At 44.6% G+C, this 21,388-nt stretch overlaps 1 protein-coding gene across 4 annotated transcripts in view; it reads left to right on the top strand.

The window, feature by feature from the left end:
• DNMBP (dynamin binding protein) overlaps positions 1 to 2,924 on the top strand; it is a 135,096-nt gene extending 132,172 nt beyond the window's left edge. For all 4 annotated transcript variants that reach the window (XM_034931272.3, XM_034931271.3, XM_024930435.4 and 1 more), the window contains one exon: positions 1,167 to 2,924. In XM_034931272.3, coding sequence (XP_034787163.2) covers positions 1,167 to 1,352 — 186 coding nt within the window. In that variant the 3' untranslated portion in view covers positions 1,353 to 2,924. The remainder of the gene's footprint in view (positions 1 to 1,166) is intronic.
• The last annotated feature ends 18,464 nt before the right edge of the window (positions 2,925 to 21,388 follow it).

Raw genomic sequence — 21,388 nt, 5'->3', positions numbered from 1 at the left:
CCGGGTCAAACATCCCCATTCTGGGCCTACCAAGCAGACAGTGATTATAGACACATCAAAGGGAAAAGAAGGACCTTTCTTAGATTGAGTTCGAGCAGGGAATGTAGTTGTAGTCTCAGCTCCAGTCCCTGACCAGGTCCTAAAGCTCCAGCCCTTGGGGCACGTGTCCCTCCCTCTGGCCCCCATGGGCCTCATGGCTTCTCCTCCTCCCTGAGCCCCTCCCTTCCATGGGCATTAGATCATGAGATCTTTGTTTGTGGCATCTAAAGATCAACTTTTCTTTGAAGCTGGTTGTGGTTTTCTGGTTTTTCTTTTTCATAATTTGTGTTGGAGGTATGAAAGAGTATGCTCGTCTTCCACCCTTTAAAGCAATTCTAAAAGACTGAAAAGGTAGTTTTTTTAAAATGGAGTCTTGCTCTGTTGCCCAGGCTGGAGTGCAGTGGTGCAACCTCTGCCTGCTGGGTTCAGGCAATTCTCCTGCCACAACCTCTGGAGTAGCTGGGATCACAGGTGTTCACCATCATGCTTATTTTTCGTGTTTTTGGTAGAAATGGGGTTTCACACCATGTTGACCAGCTGGTCTGAAACTCCTGACCTCTAGTGATCTGCCCTCAGCCTCCCAAATTGGTGTTTGTTCCAAGACAGAGTCTCACTCTGTCGCCCAGGGTCTGGAGTCCAGTGGCACGATCTTGGCTCACTGCAACCTCTGCATCCTGGGTTGGAGCAATTCTCCTGCCTCAGCCTCGTGAGTAGCTGGGATTAGAAGTGTGTGCCACCACGCGCGGCTAATTTTTGTATTTTTAGTAAGGTGGGGTTTCACCATGTTGGCCAGGCTGGTCTTAAATTCCCAACTTCAGGTGATCCACCCATCTCAGCCTCCCAGAGTGCTGGGATTACAGGCATGAGCCACTGTGCCCGGCCAAATTGGTGTTTTCTTTTAGTCATCCCTATTATGGTAGCCGTCATCCATATGTACCTATTTAAATTTATTTTAGTTAAAATTAAATAAGATTAAAAATTCAGTTCCTCTGTCTCACTGGCCATATTTCAGGGGCTCAGTAGCCACATGTGGGCATGTGGATGTGGAACCCTCCCCAACACCGCACGAAGCTGTTGGATGGCATTGCTCCCAGCAATTTCCCATTTTCTCTCTCTCCCTCACACAGGTCTATTTTGCTGTCTACACCTTCAAGGCACGAAACCCAAATGAGCTGAGCGTGTCAGCCAATCAGAAACTCAAGATCCTCGAGTTTAAAGATGTTACAGGAAATACAGAGTGGTGGTTAGCTGAGGTTAACGGGAAGAAGGGCTACGTTCCCTCCAATTATATCCGCAAAACCGAGTACACCTGAGCCCACGTTGCCTGCCACCCAGCCTTGCTGCCTTTGCTTTCAGTCCGCCGAGGGTTCTGGCGGCCCACCGAGAGGGCGCCTGCTCCTGAGACACAGGCCCTGTCTGCGTTGCTTAACTATGGCATGGTGGAGCACACCACAGATCTTGTTCTCCTCGATTGGGTTGTAAACCTTGATGCTCACTAGAATCTCTAGAATTTGAAATGGACCCTGGGGCTTTGCAAATGACTTAGTGACCATGAGAAGAGAGACAAGTCTTGGAGCTGGCTTTTGGAAAGGAGAAACTTGCAGTCAGAAGCCCAGTGTCCTATGTATGCAGGAAGCTGTGCTCTAGCAATAGACAGTGTTGGTAATGGTTGTGCTGTACGGCGTTTGGGGTGGCCCCATGTTCCATGCTCAGCTGACCGGATGCCAACTCAGATGAAAAGAATTCATGGCTCTGGGCACCCCGTGAGGCAGTGCTTGCACATGGCTGGGAGTTTGTCGGGATTGAACCAAACCTAGTGCTTCAAAGCTCCTGGGACACCTCCAGTGTCCAGCACACATTCTCATACATACTGCCCCTAATTTCTAAAGTCCCTAAAGCACTACCTTCTGTAACCTTGTTTCTTTTACTCCATTCCCAGATTAGTTATGCAAAATTCAACTGCGTTCTACTTTTAGAAGTGTTTAGGGTCTTTATTTTCTGTTGACCCTTCATCTGAAAGATTCTCTTCCGTTGTTAGGTACAATCACTGCCCCCCTTTTTTTTCTGAGATGGGGTCTTGCTATGTTGCCCAGGCTGGTCTTAAACGTCTGGGCTCAAGCAACCCTCCCGCCTCCCTGCTGAGATTACAGGTGTGAGCCACCATAACCCAACCTCAATGACACCTTTTTGATGGTCTTTACACAGTCTGTGATGTCTGGTGGCCCCCCTGCCCTGGACTCAATAATTGATAGATTTTCCTAGAGTAACAGTATGAGAGCTCCAGCCATTCCATTAAAAGTATTAGTTCTGCTTTGAGCTGAAACCAGTTGAGCCTAGTGGAAGACTGGATGTCTTTCTTCTTCATCCAAGCACCCTAATGACTGTTTAGTTACATCCATAGATGCAGACAACATAACACCTGTGATTTACTTGAATTGGGATAAGCCATTCCAGAAGTAGCTTATCCTAGACTTGGAAATAAGATTTTTTCACCACTAACTTCCATGCTTCAGAGATGACATTCAAAGCCAGATTCCCAAGTGCCGGATCATACCTCCCAGTCTCAGGAAGATATTTGCTTACCCCTTAGACCAAGAATCTTAAGATCTTCCCCAGCTATGAAGCCTATCTTGGAATGGGAAACCATGAAATTTGTCTTTTAAAAGAAAGGGAAGAAATAGCCTTACAGCCCCTGTTCCTCCAAGTGTACATTTAGCCTTAAAATCCTGGGAGTCGGGAGACACCGTGGAGTCCTTACATCCACAGTGTCTCTGCTGGTCGTGGTCAGAAGGCAGTAATGCAAGAGTCCTTTTGTGAAGAGTGTTTCTATGTAGAGATGTTTATATTTAAGTAGTTCTTTTATAAATAAAAGCATTTCTAATGGCCTTGGATGTTTTCTTGATTTCCATGTTTAAGCTGAACGGGTTTTTTTGTTTGTTTGTTTAAGCTGAACGTTTTTCCTGGGCTTCTGGGGAGGCCTTCTTGACAATGAGTGATGTCCAGATCTGGGAGAATGGGAGAGGCTAACTGAAGAAATGCAGGCCCAAAGTCATTCTGTCAAAGATTCCAACAATCTCTATATACTCAGGCCGAGTGTGGTGGCTCACACCTGTAATCCCACCAGCACTTTGGGAGGCCAAGGTGGGCGGATCACTTGAGGCCAAGAGTTTGAGACCAGCGTGGCCAACATGGTGAAACCCCTTCCCTACTGAAAATACAAAAATTAGCTGGGCATGGTGCTGCATGCCAATAGTCCTGGCTAATCAAGTGGCTGAGAATTGCTTGAACCTGGGTGGCAGAGGTTGCAATGAGCCAAGATCACACCACTGTACCCCAGCCTGGGCGATAGCAAGACCCTGTCTCAAAAAAAAAAAAAAAATCTCTGTATACTCAAAAGATGTCTATGCTGCAGGTGACTGCCTCTATTTTCATCTTGTCCTATGAAATTCTAACGGAACAGAAGAGCTGGGATCTCTAGGGGATAAGTATTTCCCTGATATTGCAGATGTGGACACTGATACACAAGGTTATCTAACAAGGTCACGGAGCAGCAGCTCAGGCAGTTGGGGGCAGGGAAGGAAGTGGCAGGGCTAGTGGCAGAGGTGGGATTGAGGACAGTATGGTGGGTGACAGTAAAGCGATCACCCAGTGTTGTTAAGGAATAGAAATCACTGAATTGGGTAGGCTGCAGGAAAGCAGCTGACAAGTCACCTATGCTACTCTCATGTGATAGACTAGGAAAATGGGGTCCAGAGACATTCGTACTCACCCAAGTCATATATCAAGTTTTTGAGGGGTTGTGAATTGAAACTCGGGCCTGCAGGCTCAGGCTGAGTCTGTACACCTTGTTCTGGAGCCAGACTGTCTGGCTTCTGACACTTAGCAGCTTTGTGACCTTGGCAACGTACCCACCTCTGTCTCAGTTCCCTGGTTGAGGTAGAGATAGTAATAGCATCCACCTTGTAGAGTTGATAGGAAGATTCCGTGAGTTAATACATGCAGCATGCTGCAACAGGACAGCTGCGAGATACTGGAGGAGGACTTTCAGTGCTTGTCCCCCCATGGAAACATCTTCAACTATCCGTGCATGAAAATACCCTAAGCGCTAAGAAAACCATGTGAGAGATGACAGCACCTGGGTGTTGCATGCAAATATTAAGAAAAGACGCATTGGAGAGGGCAGGGAGGACATGTTCACAGGACCTGTGCCGACCCGTCCCTCAGCCGCAGGCAGCGCAGCACACATCGGAACACCCTCTGCATGGGGGGAAGAGAGGGAAGCGAGTCCCAGATTCAACCTTGGACCTCAGCACTACCCCAGTAAAACCCAGTGCCCAGCAGGTCCTCCCAGCCCCAGACTCCAGGCTGGTACCTGCACACTTGCCCCCAGGCCTGCCTGTAGCATAGAAGCTTCACGGGAATGCCTGAGACCACTATGGACACTCATGTGACTAACATTTGCTAAAGACAACACACCTGCCCATTCTTGATAGAGGAGTAGTAAGGGCCTAGGATTACAAGCCCTTACTATTCTAGATAACCTATCTATGTATCTAGGATATATGGATCCCAGGTTTCTAGCTTAGGAGACAGCAGAGAAGTGATGGGTGCCAATGGACCATCCAGCCGGAAAGGGGAAAGAAATACATGCAAAGCATTTCAACAGGCTTGGTGCTTACTACTGAGTTCACTGTGGGTCAAATCATTGACCCCTTATGTTCCCCTCTTGATTCAAGCCATGAGGAAGAAGAACCCGGAAATACAGTCCTGGATGGAGTTTGTGTCTTGTAGGAGCTGGTTGTTACCAGCTTGTACCCACTGCTCCCACAGCACCCTCTCCACCCAAAGCACCCACCATCAAATTCCCCTTCCAGCTCTGCAGATCCAGCAGGAGGTTAGCGTGAAGGAATCACATCAGATATAGGTAAGAAAAAGATTCAGCCACTGTCCTCTTGCCTTACTGTCCTATCTCAACATCTCTATGCATCCAGAACACTTTCTTAAAGCACAAAACCTACTTCAAAGCCATGAAGAGTAGTACAGACCTTTATGGAAGATTTCTTGTGGGTATGAAAGACGACAACCCCACCTATGACAAGGCAGAACTTTGTGGAAATACTGCTTTTCAACATCGACACAAGACTTCTACTTCTTCCGGCATCAGTCCAACTCTCCCTCCATATTCCTCTCCACCCATTTTCCTACTGCCGAGCTTTCCCCTCTTCCTCCCTGTCCCCTACTCCCCTTTTTAAGTCAAATGACTGAGTTCTTCCACTGGCATCTACCCCAAGTGCCAACATCATCACACCAGAACAAAGGCCTCATGGCCACACAGTGCAAACAAACAGAAGACTCTCAGAATATGAGGGAATGGCCAGACGTTTCTACTTAGTTATTTTGTATTATATATGATGCTAATATGAGTGCCTTGGTTCCAAGGAACATCCCATGGCACACAATGTCCTCAAGAGAGTCTGAAAGCTTTCTGGGAAGCTCAGGGGTCTGTCCAAAATAGCATCTTCCACTCACTGAGTCACGCACTGTGCCAAGGCTTCCCCTGCATTATCCTATGTCACCCCCTACCCCCACCCAATAAAAGAACACTACAAGGTGTGTAGAAGTAACAAAACTGATGCTCAGAGCCCAGCAGGTCGAGGCTGCAGGAAGCCGTGATCGCACCACTGCACTCCAGCCTGGACAGCAGAGTGAGACCATCTCAAAAACAGAATGACTCATGCTCAGAGGATAAGAAACTCAACCAGGTTTACCCAGATAGAAATAGTAAGACTCAGATTTCAATCCCAGTCCTGAGAGCAAAGCTCATGTATTTAACCCTTTGCTATATACCCACTTGAGAACACACCAGCTCATGTGTACAACCAAAAGGACTTTGGCCCTAGGCCATTGAATGGCCCTTCCTAGTCAGTTCTGTGGGAGCCTTCATCAAAAGAGGACACTGGCCCTTTAAAGGAAGGATTGAATAGCAGTAAGAGTCTAAGCCAGTCTCCATTGCTTTAGGTCAATGTGGAAACAACACATAACCTTCAACTCTCCTCCAGGGCCTGGTCTACATAGAGCTGTCTGGAGCCCTGCCCTGGCCACCTCTGTTCCTGAACCTTTGGATTTCTTGGAATTCTAATCCTCTAAATCCAGTCTTTTGACTGAACCATTTGGAAATTGAGGCCTGCATGGCAGTAGGGAGTACCCTCACCCCCAGAGGTAACAACTCTTTAGGAAATTTCCAAAATACACCTAGTACCAGTAAATAACCTGCCTGGTTCCCTAATCTTTCCTTCACCATGTAGAGGCTTTTGGTCCTCAGTTCACTATTGGGAGTCTTCTATAGCATCTGCTCCAAGTTAAGAAGATTCGCACACTGATCCTAAAATTCATACGGAAACGCAAGGGACCCAGAGTAGCCAAAACAATCTTGAAAGAAGGAACAAGATATAAAACTACAATAAGACTATGTGAGACTGACATAAGATAGACATAGATTGAGGGTCTAAAACTTTGGCCAGGCACAGCGGGTCACACCTATAACCCCAACACTTTGTGAGGCTGAGGTAGAAGGATTGCTTGAGCCCAGAATTCGAGACCAACCTAGGCAAAATGGTGAAATTCCATTTCTACAAAAATACAAAACTTAGTTGGGCATGGTGGTGCACACCTGTAATTCCAGCTACTTGAGAGGCGAAGTAGGAAGATTATTTGAGCCTGGGAGGTTGGGGCTGCAGTGAACAGTGAACATGCTACTGCACTCCAGCCTGGTGACAGCGTGAGACCTCATCTCAAAAAACATAAAAATAAATCTTTACATGTATTGTCAAATATGAATTGACCAAGGTGTCAGAAAAACTTAATGGGGAAACAACTATCTTTTGCACAGATGGTGCCAGGACAACTGGATATCCACATGCAGGAGAATGAAGTTAGACCGCTTCCTAAACCACACACGAAAATTCACTCCAAATGGAGCATAGACCTAAATGTAAGAGTTAGAACTACACAATTCTTAAAACGGGAAAACGTTCTCACAACCTTGGATTAGGCTTTAGTTTCTTCAAATGACAACAAAAGTGACCAAAAAAAAAAAAAAAAACAGATAAATTAGACCTCATCAAAATGGAAAACTTTTGTGCTTATAATGCCATTGGCCAGGCATGATGGCTCACACCTATAACCGCAGCACCTTGGGAGGCCAAGGCAGGAGGATTTCTTGAGCCCAGGAATCTGAGACCAGCCTGGGCAACACAGGTAGAACTCGTCTCTACAAAAAAATTTTTTCAATTAGCCAGGCATGGTGGTGTAGTCCCAGCTACTTGGGAGGCTGAGGTGGGAGGATTGCTTGAGCCCAGGACGTAGCAACTGCAGTGAGCCATGATTGTGCCACTGCACTCCAGCCTGGGTGACAGAGCAAGACCCCATCTAAAAACAACCAAACAAAACAAGAAACACACTATCAAAGTGAAAAGACAACCCACAGAACAAGAAAAATATATTTCAACTCATACGTCTGATAAGAGAATTGTATCCAGAATATATAAAGAAGTCTTATAACTCATTGATAAGAAAATAAACACCCAATTTAAAATTGGGCAAAGGGACCAGGCCTGTTGGCTCACACCTATAATCCCAGCACTGCATGAGGCTGAGGTGGGAGGACTGCTTTAGCCCAGGATTTCAAGACCAGCCTGGGCAACATAGAGAGACCCCACCTCTGCCAAAAATAATAATAATAATTAGCTGGGAGTGGTAGTGCCTGCCTGTCTGTGGTCCCAGCTACTTGGGAGGCTGAGGTGGGAGGCTTCTGGCTTGAGCCCAGGAGGCTGATGCTGCAGTGAGCTATAATTGAGCTACTGTACTCCAGTCTGAGTAACAGAGTGAGACCTTGTCTTAAAAGAAAAAAAAAAAAAGCTCAGTATCACTAACCAGATAAATGCAAATTGAAACCACAATGAGATATCATCTCACCACAGTTAAAATGGCTTTTATAAAACAAGACAAGAAAGAGGGGAGGGGCCAAGATAGAATAGGAAGAGCTCTGGTTTGCAGCTCCCAGTGAGAACAATGCAGAAGGCGGGCGATTTCTGCATTTACAACTGAGGTACCCAGTTCATCTCACAGGGGTTAGGCTGTGGGTACAACCCATGGAGAGTGAGCAGAAGCAGAGTGGGGCGTCGCTTCACCCCAGAAACTCAAGGGGCCAGGGGACCTCCCTCCCGCAGCCAAGGGAAGCCGTGAGGGACTGTGCTACCCAGCCGGATACTACCCTTTTCCCTTGGTTTTTGTAATCTGCAGATCAGGAGCTTCCCTCATGTGATAACACCATCAGGGCCCTAGGTTTCAAACACAAAACTGGGCGAGTGTTTGGGAGACATTGAACTAACTGCAAGAGTTTTTTTCATACCCCAGTGGCGCCTGGAACCCCAGTGAGACAGAACCGTTCACTCCTCTGGAAATGGAAAGGGGGCTGAAGCCAGAGAGCCACGTGGTCTCGCTCAGCAGATGCCACTCCCACGGAGCCCAGCAAGCTAAGATCCACCGGCTTGAAATTCTCACTGCCAGCACAGCAGTCTCAAGTCAACCTGGGATGACCAAGCTTGGTGCAGGAAGGGGCATCCGCCATTACTGAGGCTTTAGTAGGCAGTTTTCCCAACAGTGCTAAGGAGATAGGAGGTTTAGACTGGGTGGGAATTCACCATGGCATAGGCTAAGCAGCCATGGCCAGACTGCTTCTTTAGATTCCTCCTCACTGGGCAGGGCATACTTTGCAGGAAAGGTAACAGCCCCAGTCAGGGGCATACAGATAAAATTCCCACCTCCCTGGGACAGAGCACCTGGGGGAAGGGGCGGCTGTGGGTGCAGCTTCAGCTGACTTAATTGTTCCTGCCTGTCAGCTCCGAAGAGAACAGCTGATCCTGACAAGAAGGATTCTCCCAGCACAGCACACCAGCTCTGCTAAGGGACAGACTGCCTTCCCAAGTGGGTCCCTGATCCCTGTGCCTCCTGACTGGGAGACACCTCCCAGCAGGGGTCAACAGACACCTCATACAGGAGAGCTCCAGCCGGCATCAGGCCGGTGCCCCCCTGGGACGAAGCTTCCAGAGGAAGGAGCAGGAAGCAATCTTTGTTTTTCTGTTAGCCTCCACTGGTGATACCCAGGTGAACAGGGTCTGGAGTGGACCTCCAGCAAACTGCAGCAGAACTGCAGCAGAGGGGCCTGTTAGAAGGAAAACAGAAAGCAACAACATCAACATCAACAAAAAGGACCCCCACACAGAAACGCCATCCAAAGGTCATCAGCTTCAAAGATCAAAGGTAGGTAAATCCATGAAGATGAGGAAAAACCAGCGCAAAAATGCTGAAAATTCCAAAGACCAGAATGCCTCACCTCGTCCAAATGATTGCAACTCCTCTCCAGCAAGGGCACAAAACTGGATGGAGAATGAGATTGATGAATTGACAGAAGTAGGCTTCAGAAGGTGGGTAATAACAAACTTTAGCTCTGAGCTAAAGGAGCATGTTCTAACTCAATGCAAGGAGGCTAAGAACCTTGATAAAAGATTATAGGAACTGCTAACTAGAATAACCAGTTTTGAGAGGAACATAAATTACCTGATGGAGCTGAAAAACACAGCAGGAAGCTTGTGAAGCACAAGCAAACATCAATAGCCAAGTCAATCAAGCAGAAGAAAGGATATTAGAGATTGAAGATCAACTTACTGAAATAAGGCATGAAGACAAGATTAGAGAAAAAAGAATGAAAAGGAACGAACAAAGCCTCCAAGAAATATGAGACTATGTGAAAAGACCAAACCTACAATTGATTGGTATACCTGAAAGTGACGGGGAGAATGGAACCAAGTTGTAAAACATACTTCAGGATATTTTCCAGGAGAACTTCCCCAACCTAGCAAGACAGGCCAACATTCAAATTCAGGAAATGCAGAGAACACCACTAAGATACTTCTCGAGAAGAGCAACCCCAAGATACATAATCGTCAGATTCTCTAAGGTTGAAATGAAGGAAAAAATGTTAAGGGCAGCCAGAGAGAAAGGTCAAGTTACCTACAAAGGGAAGCCCATCAGACTAACAGCAGATCTCTCTGCAGAAACCCTACAAGCCAGAAGAGAGTGGGGGGCAATATTCAACATTTATTTTCTTGAGCTAGAGTTTCACTCTTGTTGCCCAGGTTGGGGTGCGATAGCGCGATCTCAGCTCCCTGCAACCTCTGCCTCCCGGATTCAAGCAATTCTCTTGCCTCAGCCTCCCCAGTAGCTGGGATTACAGGCACCCACCACCATACCTGGCTAATTTTGTATTTTTAGTAGAGATGGGGTTTCACCATGTTGGCCAGGCTGGTCTCAAACTCCTGATCTCAGGTGATCCACCCACCTCGGCCTGCCAAAGTGCTGGGATTACAGGCATGAGCCCAGCCTTGACATTCTTAAAGAAAAGAATTTTCAACCCAGAATTTCATATCCAGCCAAACTAAGGCTTCATAAGCAGAGGATAAATAAAATCCTTTACAGACAAGCAAATGCTGAGGGATTTTGTCACCACCAGGCCTGCCTTACAAGAGCTCCTGAAGGAAGTACTAAATATGGAAAGGAAAAACCAGTACCAGCCACTGCAAAAAAACAACAAAATATAAAGACCAACAACAGTATGAAGAAACTGCATCAACTAATGTGCAAAATAACCAGCTAGCATCATGATGTCAGGATCAAATTCACACATAACAATATTAACCTTAAATGTAAATGGACTAAATGCCCAAATTAAAAGACACAGACTGGCAAATTGGATTAAGAGTCAAGACCCATCAGTGTGCTGTATTCAGGAGGCCCATCTCATGTGCAAAGACACACATAGGCTCAAAATAAAGGGATGGAGGAATATTAACCAAGCAAATGGAAAGAAAAAAAATGCAGGAGTTACAATCCTAGTCTCTGAAAAAACAGACTTTAAACCAACAAAGATCAAAAAAGACAAACAAAGGCATTACGTAATGGTAAAGGGATCAATGCAACAAGAAGAGCTAACTATCCTAAATATATATGCACCCAATACAGGAGCACCCAGACTCATAAAGCAAGTTCTTAGAGACCTACAAAGAGACTAAACTCCCACACAATAATAGTGGGAGACTTTAACACCCCACTGTCAATATTAGAGCAATGAGACAGAAAATTAACAAGGATATTCAGGACTTGAACTCAGCTCTGGACCAAGCGGACCTATTAGACATCTACAGAACTCTCCGCCCCAAATCAGCAGAATATACATTCTTCTCAGCACCACATAGCACTTACTCTAAAATCGACCACATAATTGGAAGTAAAACAGTCCTTGGCAAATGCAAAAGAATGGAAATCATAAGAAACTGTCTCTCAGACCACAGTGCAATCAAATTAGAACTCAGGATTAAGAAACTCACTCAAAACCACACAACTATGTGGAAATTGAACAACCTGATCCTGAATGACTACTAGGTAAATAATGAAATTAAGTCAGAAATAAAGAAGTTCTGTGAAACCAATGAGAACAAAGACAACGTACCAGAATCTCTGGGACACAGCTAAAGCAGTATTAAGAGGGAAATTTATAGCACTAAAATGCCCCCATCAGGAAGCTGGAAAGATCAAAAACTGATACCCTAACATCACAATTAAAATAATTAGAGAAGCAAGAGCAAACAAATTCAAAAGCTAGCAGAAGACAAGAAATAACTAAGATCAGAGCAGAACTGAAGGAAATAGAGACAAAAAAAGCCCTTAAAAAAAAAATCAATGAATCCAGGAGCTGCTTTTATGAAGATTAACAAAATAGACTTCTAGCTAGACTAATCAAGAAGAAAACAGAAGAATCAGATACAGTAAAAAATGATAAAGGGGATATCACCACTGATCCCACAGAAATACAGACTACCATCAGAGAATACTATAAACACCTCTCCACAAATAAACTAGAAAATCTAGAAGAAATGGATAAATTCCTGGACACATACACCCTCCCAAAACTAAACCAGGAAGAAGTCAAATCCCTGAATAGACTAATAACAAGTTCTGAAATTGAGGCAAGAATAGCCTACTAACCGAAAAAAGCCCAGGACCAGATGGAATTCCACCAGCGGTACAAAAAGGAGCTGGTACCATTCCTTCTGAAACTATTCCAAATAGAAAAAGAGGGACTCCTCCCTAACCCATTTTATGAGGCCAGTATCATCCTGATACCAAAACCTGTCAGAGACACAACAACAAAAAAAAATTTCAGGTCGATATCCCTGATGAACATCAATGCAAAAATCCTCAATAAAATACTGGCAAACTGAATCCAGCAGCACATCCAAAAGCTTATCCACCATGACCAAGTCGGCTTCATCCCTAGGATGCAAAACTGGTTCAAGATACTCAATAAAACTCAAAATCCCTTCATGCTAAAAACTCTCAATAAACTAGGTATTGATGGAACATCTCAAAATAATAAGAGCTATTTATGACAAACCCATAGCCAATGGGCAAAAGTTGGAAGCATTCCCTTTGAAAACCAGCACAAGACAAGGATGCCCTCTCTCACCACTCCTATTCAATGTAGTATTGGAAGTTCTGGCCAGGGCAATCAGGCAAGAGAAATAAAGGTATTCAAATAGGAATAGAGGAAGTCAAATTGTCTCTGGTTGCAGACGATATGATTGAACATTTAGAAAATCTCATCTTCTCAGCCCAAAAACTCCTTAAACGGATAAGCAACTTCAGCAAAGTCTTAAAATACAAAATCAGTGTGCAAAAATCACAAGCATTCCTATACACCAACAATAGACAAGCAGAGAGCCAAATCACAAGTGAACCCCCACACACAATTGCTACAAAGAATAAAATACCTAAGAATCCAACTTACATGGGATGTGAAGGACCTCTTCAAGGAGAACTACAAACCAATGCTCGAGGAAGTAAGAGGATACAAATTGAAAAACATTCCATGCTCATGGATAGGCAGAATCAATATCATGAAAATGGCCATACTGCCCAAAATGATTTATAGATTCAATGCTATTCCCATCAAGCTACAATTGACTTTCTTCACAGAATTAGAAAAAACTACTTGAAATTTCATATGGAACCAAAAAAGAGCCTGTATAGCCAAGACAAGCCAAGACAATCCTAAGCAAAAAGAACAAAGCTGGAGGCATCACACTACCTGACTTCAAACTATACTACAAGGCTACAGTAACCAAAACAGCATGGTATTGGTACCAAAACAGATATATAGACCAATGGAACAGAACAGAGACCTTAGAGATAACACCACACATCTACAACCATCTGATCTTCGATAAACCCCACAAAAACAAGCAATGGGGAAAGGATTCCCTAATTTAATAAATGGTGCTGGGAAGGCCGGGCACAGTGGCTCACACCTGTAATCCCAGCACTTTGGGAGGCCGAGGCAGGTGGATCACCTGAGGTCGGGAGTTCGAGACCAGCCTGACCAACATAGAGAAACCCCGTCTCTACTAAAAAAAAAAAAAAAAAAAAATTAGCTGGGCATGGTGGCTCATGCCTGTAATCCCAGCTACTCAGGAGGCTGAGGCAGGAGAATTGCTTGAACCTGGGAGCCAGAGGCTGCAGTGAGCTGAGATCATGCCATTGCACTCCAGCCTGGGCAACAAGAGCAAAACTCCATCTCAAAATAAAATAAATAGATGATGCTGGGAAAACTGGCTAGCCATATGCAGAAAACAGAAACTGGACCCCTTCCTTACACCTTATACAAAAATTAACTCAAGATGGATTAAAGACTTAAATGTAAAACCCAAAACCACAAAAACCCTAGAAGAAAACCTAGGCAATACCATTCAGGACATAGGCATGGGCAAAGACTTCATGACTAAAACACCAAAAGCAATTGCAACAAAAGTCAAAATAGACAAATGGAATCGAATTAAATGAAAGAGCTCCTGCACAGCAAAAGAAATCATCATCAGAGTTAACAGGTAACCTACAGAATAGGAGAAAATTTTTGCAATCTATCCATCTGACAAAAGTCTAATATCCAGAATCTACAAGGAACTTCAACAAATTTACAAGAAAAAAAAAACAACAACCCCGTAAAAAGGTAGGCGAAGGATATGAACAGACACTTCTCAAAAGATGACATTTATGCGTCCAACAAACATGAAAAAAAGATCACCACTGGTCATTAGAGAAATGAAAATCAAAACCACAATGAAATACCATCTCATGCCAGTTAGAATGGCCATTATTAAAAAGTCAGGAAACAGATGCTGGCGAGGCTGTGGCGAAAAAGGAACGCTTTTACACTGTTGGTGGGAGTGTAAATTAGTTCAACCACCGTGGAAGACAACATGGCAAATTCCTCAAGGATCTAGAGCCGGAAATACCATTTGACTCACCAATCCCATTACTGGGTATATACCCAAAGGATTATAAATCATTCTACTATAAAAACACATGCACACATATGTTTATTGCAGCACTATTTACAATAGCAAAGACTTGGAACCAACTCAAATGCCCATCAATGATAGACTGGATAAAGAAAATGTGGCACATATATACCACGGAATGCTATGTAGCCACAAAAAAGTATGAGTTCATGTCCTTTGCAGGGACATGGATGAAGCTGGAAACCATCATTCTCAGCAAACTAACACAGGAACAGAAAACCAAATACCACATGTTCTAAGTGGGAGTTGAACAATGAGAACACATAGACACAGGGAGAGGAACACCACACACTGGGGCCTTTTGGGGGGTGAGGGACAAAGGGAGGGAGAGCATTAGGACAAATACCTAATGCATGCGGGGCTTAAAACCTAGATAATGAGTTGATAGGTGCAGCAAACCACCATGGCAAATGTATACCTGTGTAACAAACCTGCGTGTTCTACGCATGTATCCCAGAATTTAAAGTAAAATTTTAAAAAAGGACACACACACACACACACACACACACACACACACACACACACACACAAAGACAAGAAGTAACAGATGCTGGCAAGGTTGTGGAGAAAGGGAATTCCTTGTACACAGTTGATGAGACATAAATTAGTACAGCCAATATAGAAAACTATATGGAAATTCCTAAAAAAATAGAACTACCATATATCTAGCAATTCCACTACTGGGTATATATCCAATAGAAAGGAAATCAATATATCAAAGAGATACCTGCACTCCTATGTCTATTGCAGCACTATTCACAACAGCTGAAATATGGAATCAACCTAAGTGCCCATCAGTGGATGAATGGATACAAAAAAATGTGGTACAGGCCGGGCGTGGTGGCTCACGCCTGTAATCCCAGCACTTTGGGAAGCCGAGGCAGGTGGATCACCTGAGATCAGGAGCTCGAGACCAGCCTGGGAAATATAGTGAAAACCCATCTCTACTAAAAATAAAAAATTAGCCAGCCATGGTGGTGCACACTTGTAGTCCCAGCTCCCTGGGAGGGTGAGGCAGGAGAATTGCTTGAAACTGGGAGGCAGAGGCTGCAGTGAGCCATGATAGCACCACTGTACTGCAGCCTGGGCAACAGAGCAAGATTGTCTCAAAAAAAAAAAAAAAAAAATTGGGGAGATATATACACAACAGAATATTCAGCCATAAAAAGTATGGCACTCATTTGCAGCAACGTGATGGCACTAGAATCGTTAAGTGAAACGAGGCAAGTACAGGAAGACAAATATTGCATGTTCTCACTCATATGTAGGAGCCGAGACAGCAGATCTCATGAAGATAGAGAATAGATTAATGGTTACCAGAGGCTGGGAGGGGTAGGGGAAAGGGAGGTGAGAGCTTGATTCATGGGTACGAATATACAGTTTGATAGAAGAAATAAGCTCTAGGGTTTGATAGACTGGGAGGGTGACTATAATTTACAAAAGTCTATTCTATATTTCAAAATAGCTCAAAGAATGTGGAGAAAAGGGAACCCTTGTACACTCTGTCAGTGAGAATGTAAATGAGTGCAGCCACTATAGAAAACAATATGTAGGTTCCTCAAAAAATTAAAAATAAGACTACCACATGATCCAGCAATGCCACTACTGGGATTCCAGAGGAAATGAGCTCTGTGTTGAGGTATCTGCGCTCCTATGTTCATAGCAACATTATTCGCAAGAGCCAAGATACGGAATCAACCTATGTCCTTCAACAGATGAATGGACAAAGACATTGTGGTTCATATACACAATGGGATACTATTCAGACTTAAAAAGGAAGAAGTCTTATCATTTGCAACAACTTAGATGAACCTGGAGGACATTTGTTAATTAAAATAAGCCAGGCAGGGCTGGGCAGGGGGGCTTATGCCTATAATCCTAGCGCTTTGGGATGGCTTGAGCCTAGGAGTTTGACCAGCCTAGGCAATATGGTAAAACCCCATCTCTACAAACAAATACCAACAACAACAACAAAAAACCCCACAAAAATTAGCTGGGCATACTGGTGTATGCCTATAGTCTCAGCTGCTTGGGAAGCTGAGGTGGGAGGATCACCTAAGCCCCAGGGGCCGAGGCTGCAGGGAGCCGTGATTGTGCCACTGCACTCTAGTCTCGGGTGATGGAGTGAGACCCTATCTCAAGAAAAAAAAAAAAAAAAAAAAAAAGCGAGGCACAGAGAGACAAACATGTGATGTCATATATATGCAGAATCTAAAAATGAATTCACAGAAGCAGAGAATAGAATGGTGGTTACGATGCACTGGGGGAGTGAGGTAGGGGTTGGTAGATGCTGGTCAAAGAATTTAAAATTCCAGTTAGACAGGAGTAAGTTCAAGACACTTATCAAACAATATGGCAACTATACCTAATGTATTATATTGAATAATCACTGTTATTTTTTATTTTTTTTAAAAAAGATGTAGGTTCGCTCTGTGGCCCAGGCTGGAGTGCAATGGTGCAATCTTGGCTCACTGCAACCTCTGCCCTCAGGGTTCAAGCCATTCTCCTGCCTCAGCATCCCGAATAGCTGGGACTACAGGCATGTGCCACCATGCCTGGCTAATTTTTTTGTATTTTTAGTAGAGACAGGGTTTCACCACATTGACCAGGCTGGTCTCGAACTCCTGACTTCAAGCGATCCATCCGCCTCGGCCTCCCAAAGTGCTGGGATTACAGGTGTCAGCCACCGTGCCTGGCCTAAAAATCGTTGAGATTTTTAAGTGTTCTCACTACAAAAAAAATGAAAAGCATATGGGGTGTGCCTATGTTAATTAGCTCAATTTAGCCATTTTACAGCATACGTATATTAAAACATGTACACAAATATGTACATTTTTTGGGTCCATTAAAAAAAGAATGCTACAACATTTTCTGACACAAACAATACATTGGAGAGGTTTGAGGTCCAAATCAAGGAATTTCAATTTGAGGAGTCAGGTAATCAACTCCCGTAAGTTTTTAAGGGGATGACCTGTTTTAAGAAAGCTAAATAGCAGCCAGGCATGGTGGCTCATGCCTGTAATCCCAGCACTTTGGGAGGCCGAAGTGGGAGGGTCATGGGGTCAGGAGATCGAGACCAGCCTGGCTAACATGGTGAAACGCCGTCTCTACTAAAAATACAAAAAATTATTTGGGCGTAGTGGTGGCGGAGCTTGCAGTGAGCCGAGATCACGCCATTGCACTCCAGCCTGGGCAACAGAGTAAGACTCCATCTCAAAAAAAAAAAAAAAAAAGTGCTAAATAGCAACAGGCTGCTGTGGAGGGACAACAGACCAAAGGCAGGAAAAGCCAATGAATGGGGAAAAGAAATCAACTGATTCGGGCATAAGATTGAGAATGGAAAAAAATCAGCATCTATCAAAAATATGAAATTGAATAATGGAATCACAGGCACAAGGGAGATAATTGGGATGGGAGCAAGTTTATAAGATGAGTCTTTGTGTTTGTAACTTTAAATATAAGTATTCCATAGTACTGCAAAATCTATGTAGTTACTTCATCTCAAAGAAATCATTTTTGATAATTAAAAAAAAAAAAGATGAGTTTTGTTTTAAATACCAGATGTCTTCTAGGCTCTTCCTCCTTAAAATGTGACCTGCGGATCCAGGCACAGTGGCTCAAGCCCTTAATCTCACCTGCTTGGGAGGCTGAGGCAGGAGTATCCCCTTCAGCCCAGGAGTTCGAGGCTGCAGTGAGCTATGATGGCACTACTGCATTCCAGCCTGGGCAACAGCAAGAACCCACTTTTTTTTTTTTTTTGAGACAGAGTTTCGCTCTTGGTGCTCAGACTGAAGTGCAACGGTGTGATCTCAGCTCACTGCAACCTCCGCCTCTCGGATTCAAGCAATTCTCCTGTCTCAGCCTCCCGAGTAGCTGGGATTACAGGCATGTGCCACCACGCCTGGCTAATTTTGTATTTTCAGTAGAGACAGGGTTTCCCCATGATGGTTAGGCTGGTCTCTACTCCTGACCTCAGGTGATCTGCCTGCCTTGGCCTTCCAAAGTGCTGGGATTATAGGTGTGAGCCACCGTGCCCAGCCCTACCCGAACCCACCTCTTAAAAAAAAAAAAAGTGGTCTCCAGGCCGGCAGCATTGCCATCGCCACCATCTGTGAGCTCGCTGGAACTGCAAGGGGCCCACCTCCGCAGCATTACTGAATCAAAGTCTATTTTAACAAGATCCTCAGGTGACTTGTGTGCACATTAAAGTTTGAGAAGCACCTGTTTAGACAACTTTTTAAAGTAGGACTTTTTGCTGTCAGAAAAGTAGAATTTACAAAAACCAAGGAAGGAGAGGGTGTCAGATGTTTCAGACACTCTAGAAGGAAATGTCAAAGAAAATTCTTAAATCCAGCTTGCTGGCTTACCTCCTGATTTTTCTCCCCTTCTGTCTGGAAATAGCTCTTCAGTTGTGCTTTCATCCACGAGTCCCACGACAGGGGCTGATGGTGGGAACCTATCGTGTAAACATAGATATGGGGCCTCCTCTCTGATTATTGTGTATAGATATCTCTTCCTCTCAGGAACAGATCCAATGAGATGTGAGAATCCAGTGAGATGATGTCCACAAACTTTCATGAAATGTGAGCTCCAGAGGAGCTCAGTTTCAATAAGGATTGAATTTTGTGTCACCCCATTTTAGTTAATTGTGAAGCTTGGATTCTGTTGATGAGGGTGTTAGTTCAGGGTCAGGAGTACAAACGGGCCTTAGAAGAAAACAGTTGTGCTCTGAACTGTGTTTCATTTGCAGAACCTTATGCTTGAGGACCGAGAAACCTCCAGCTTTAAATACTTCATGCTAAATCCCCTCTCTGGTCGCCACATAACTCACGGGGCATTAAACTCTCCCACCTGGTGGTACATGATACTGCTGAAGTCTTCACGGTTTTACCTTTGCCATGTGTAGCAGATCACCCAGTGCTTCAGAGCAGGGGCAGTGGACTCCGATCTGTCTGAGCCCCTGGCTTATGTCCCACAGCCTCTGCTAGAACTTTGCTGCAATTGTTGGTGCAGGTCAGCATTAGTATTTTACATATGTTAAGAAAGGAGTTTTCCACAAGTTGCAGATTTTGCAAGCTACATAGGGACACCTACGCCTTAACACTCAAGAGATGACCCTCAAGCAGAGAGGGGCAGAATTAGTGCCTTCCCAGCGATAGGCTGTGGGGTGGTGGTGGAAGGGAGCAAGCCTCTGGTTAGAGTCTCGGCAATGTATTCATTCAGGAAACATTTCTGGGGAGCAGTCAGGTGGGTGAGACCCTGCAGCCACCCTGACAGGTCCTTAGACGGAGCAGGACCACGGCACACAGCAATGCCTGTGAACCGCCACACCTCGGCATCTCACCAAGCATTTCTCACAGCAACCACCCCAGAGGTCCAGAATTAGGAAAGCTGAGGGTGAGAAATTCTCAATCTACTGTCGTCAAAAACAGGACTCACTTTGACAAGAGCCCTCACTACAGCCTTCAGTTGAGACCAAGAAAATACCCGCAACTCTGTTCAAACTGAATAAGATTTTTGCAATTTGATAGAAGGGATGCCAGGCACGAGTACTGCAACCAACTTTTAGCTGGGCTTAAAAGGCAGCATGACCCTCTACATACTCGAACTACAGTGGGATTTAATGAAGAAGATCCATGAATTGTCATTAAACTGACTTTAGCTGAAGAACTGTGGCAGTTTTATCACAGCTACTTGGGCTTTCTTTTATTAGTTTCCTATTGCTGTAACAAGTTACCACAAATTTAGTGGCTGAAAACAAATTTATCTCAGCATTCTAGAGGTCAGAAGTTCAAAATTAGTCTCACCGGGCTAAAGTCAAGGTGTTGGCAGGGCTGGTTCCTCATGGATGCTCCAGGGGAGAATTCATTTCCTTACCTTTTCCGATTCCTAAGGTCTGCATATCCTGGCTTGCGGCCACTCCCTCCATCTTCAAAGCCAGCAGCGTGGCACCTTCAACTGTCTCACTCCATCTGTCATCACAGCACGCTCTCACTCCGACTGTCCTGCCTCTTTTATAAGAACGCTGTGTTTATATTGAGCCCACCTGGCCAATCCACGGTGCTCTCCCCATCTGAAGACCCTTAACTTAATCACATCAGTGAAAGTCCTTTTTTCCAGGGAAGGTGGCATATTCACAGGCTTTGAGGATTAGGATGTGGACATTTTTGAGGACCATTATTCTATCACAGGTGTGAAGCCACATGACATTTTAAAGGCAAATAGTTTTTTGTTTTTTTTTTTTTGAGACAGATTTTGCTCTTGTTGCCCAGGCTGGAGCGCAATGGCACAATCTCAGCTCACGGCAACCTCCGCCTCCCAGGTTCAAGTGATTCTCCTGCCTCAGCCTCCCGAGTAGCTGGAGTTACAGGCATGCACCACCATGCCCGACTAATTTTTTGTATTTTTAGTAGAGGCGGGGTTTCTCCATGTTGGTCAGGCTGATCTCGAACTCCTGACCTCAGGTGATCCGCCCACCTCAGCCTCCCAAAGTGCTGGGATTACAGGCGTCAGCCACCGCGCCCGGCCAGCAAATAGTCTTTTTGAGCATGGAATCGTGACCCAGTCCAGACTACATTGGTGGCTCTAGAGCAGTGGTCAGCAAACCTGTTCTTAAAGGGCCAGATAGTAAATATTTTAGGCTTTGTGGGCCAATTCCTCAACTCTGTATTGTAACATGAAAGCAGGCACAGATGGCAAAGAAACAAAGCAGCATGGATGTGTTCCAGTAAAACTTTATGTGCAAAAACAGGTAGAAGGGCAAATTTGGCCCTAGAGCCATACCCCTACTCTAGGTCCAACTAAAATAAAAGAATTCTGTTCAACCATTAACATTGGAGTCAAGTTTGCAGAGAAATTAGACTGTTGGATTAAGG

The sequence above is a fragment of the Pan paniscus genome, chromosome 8, assembly GCF_029289425.2.
Source record: "Pan paniscus chromosome 8, NHGRI_mPanPan1-v2.0_pri, whole genome shotgun sequence".
NCBI classification, from domain to species: domain Eukaryota; kingdom Metazoa; phylum Chordata; class Mammalia; order Primates; family Hominidae; genus Pan; species Pan paniscus.
Note: the sequence above shows the minus strand (reverse complement) of the source record. Positions and strands in the feature narration are given on the sequence as shown.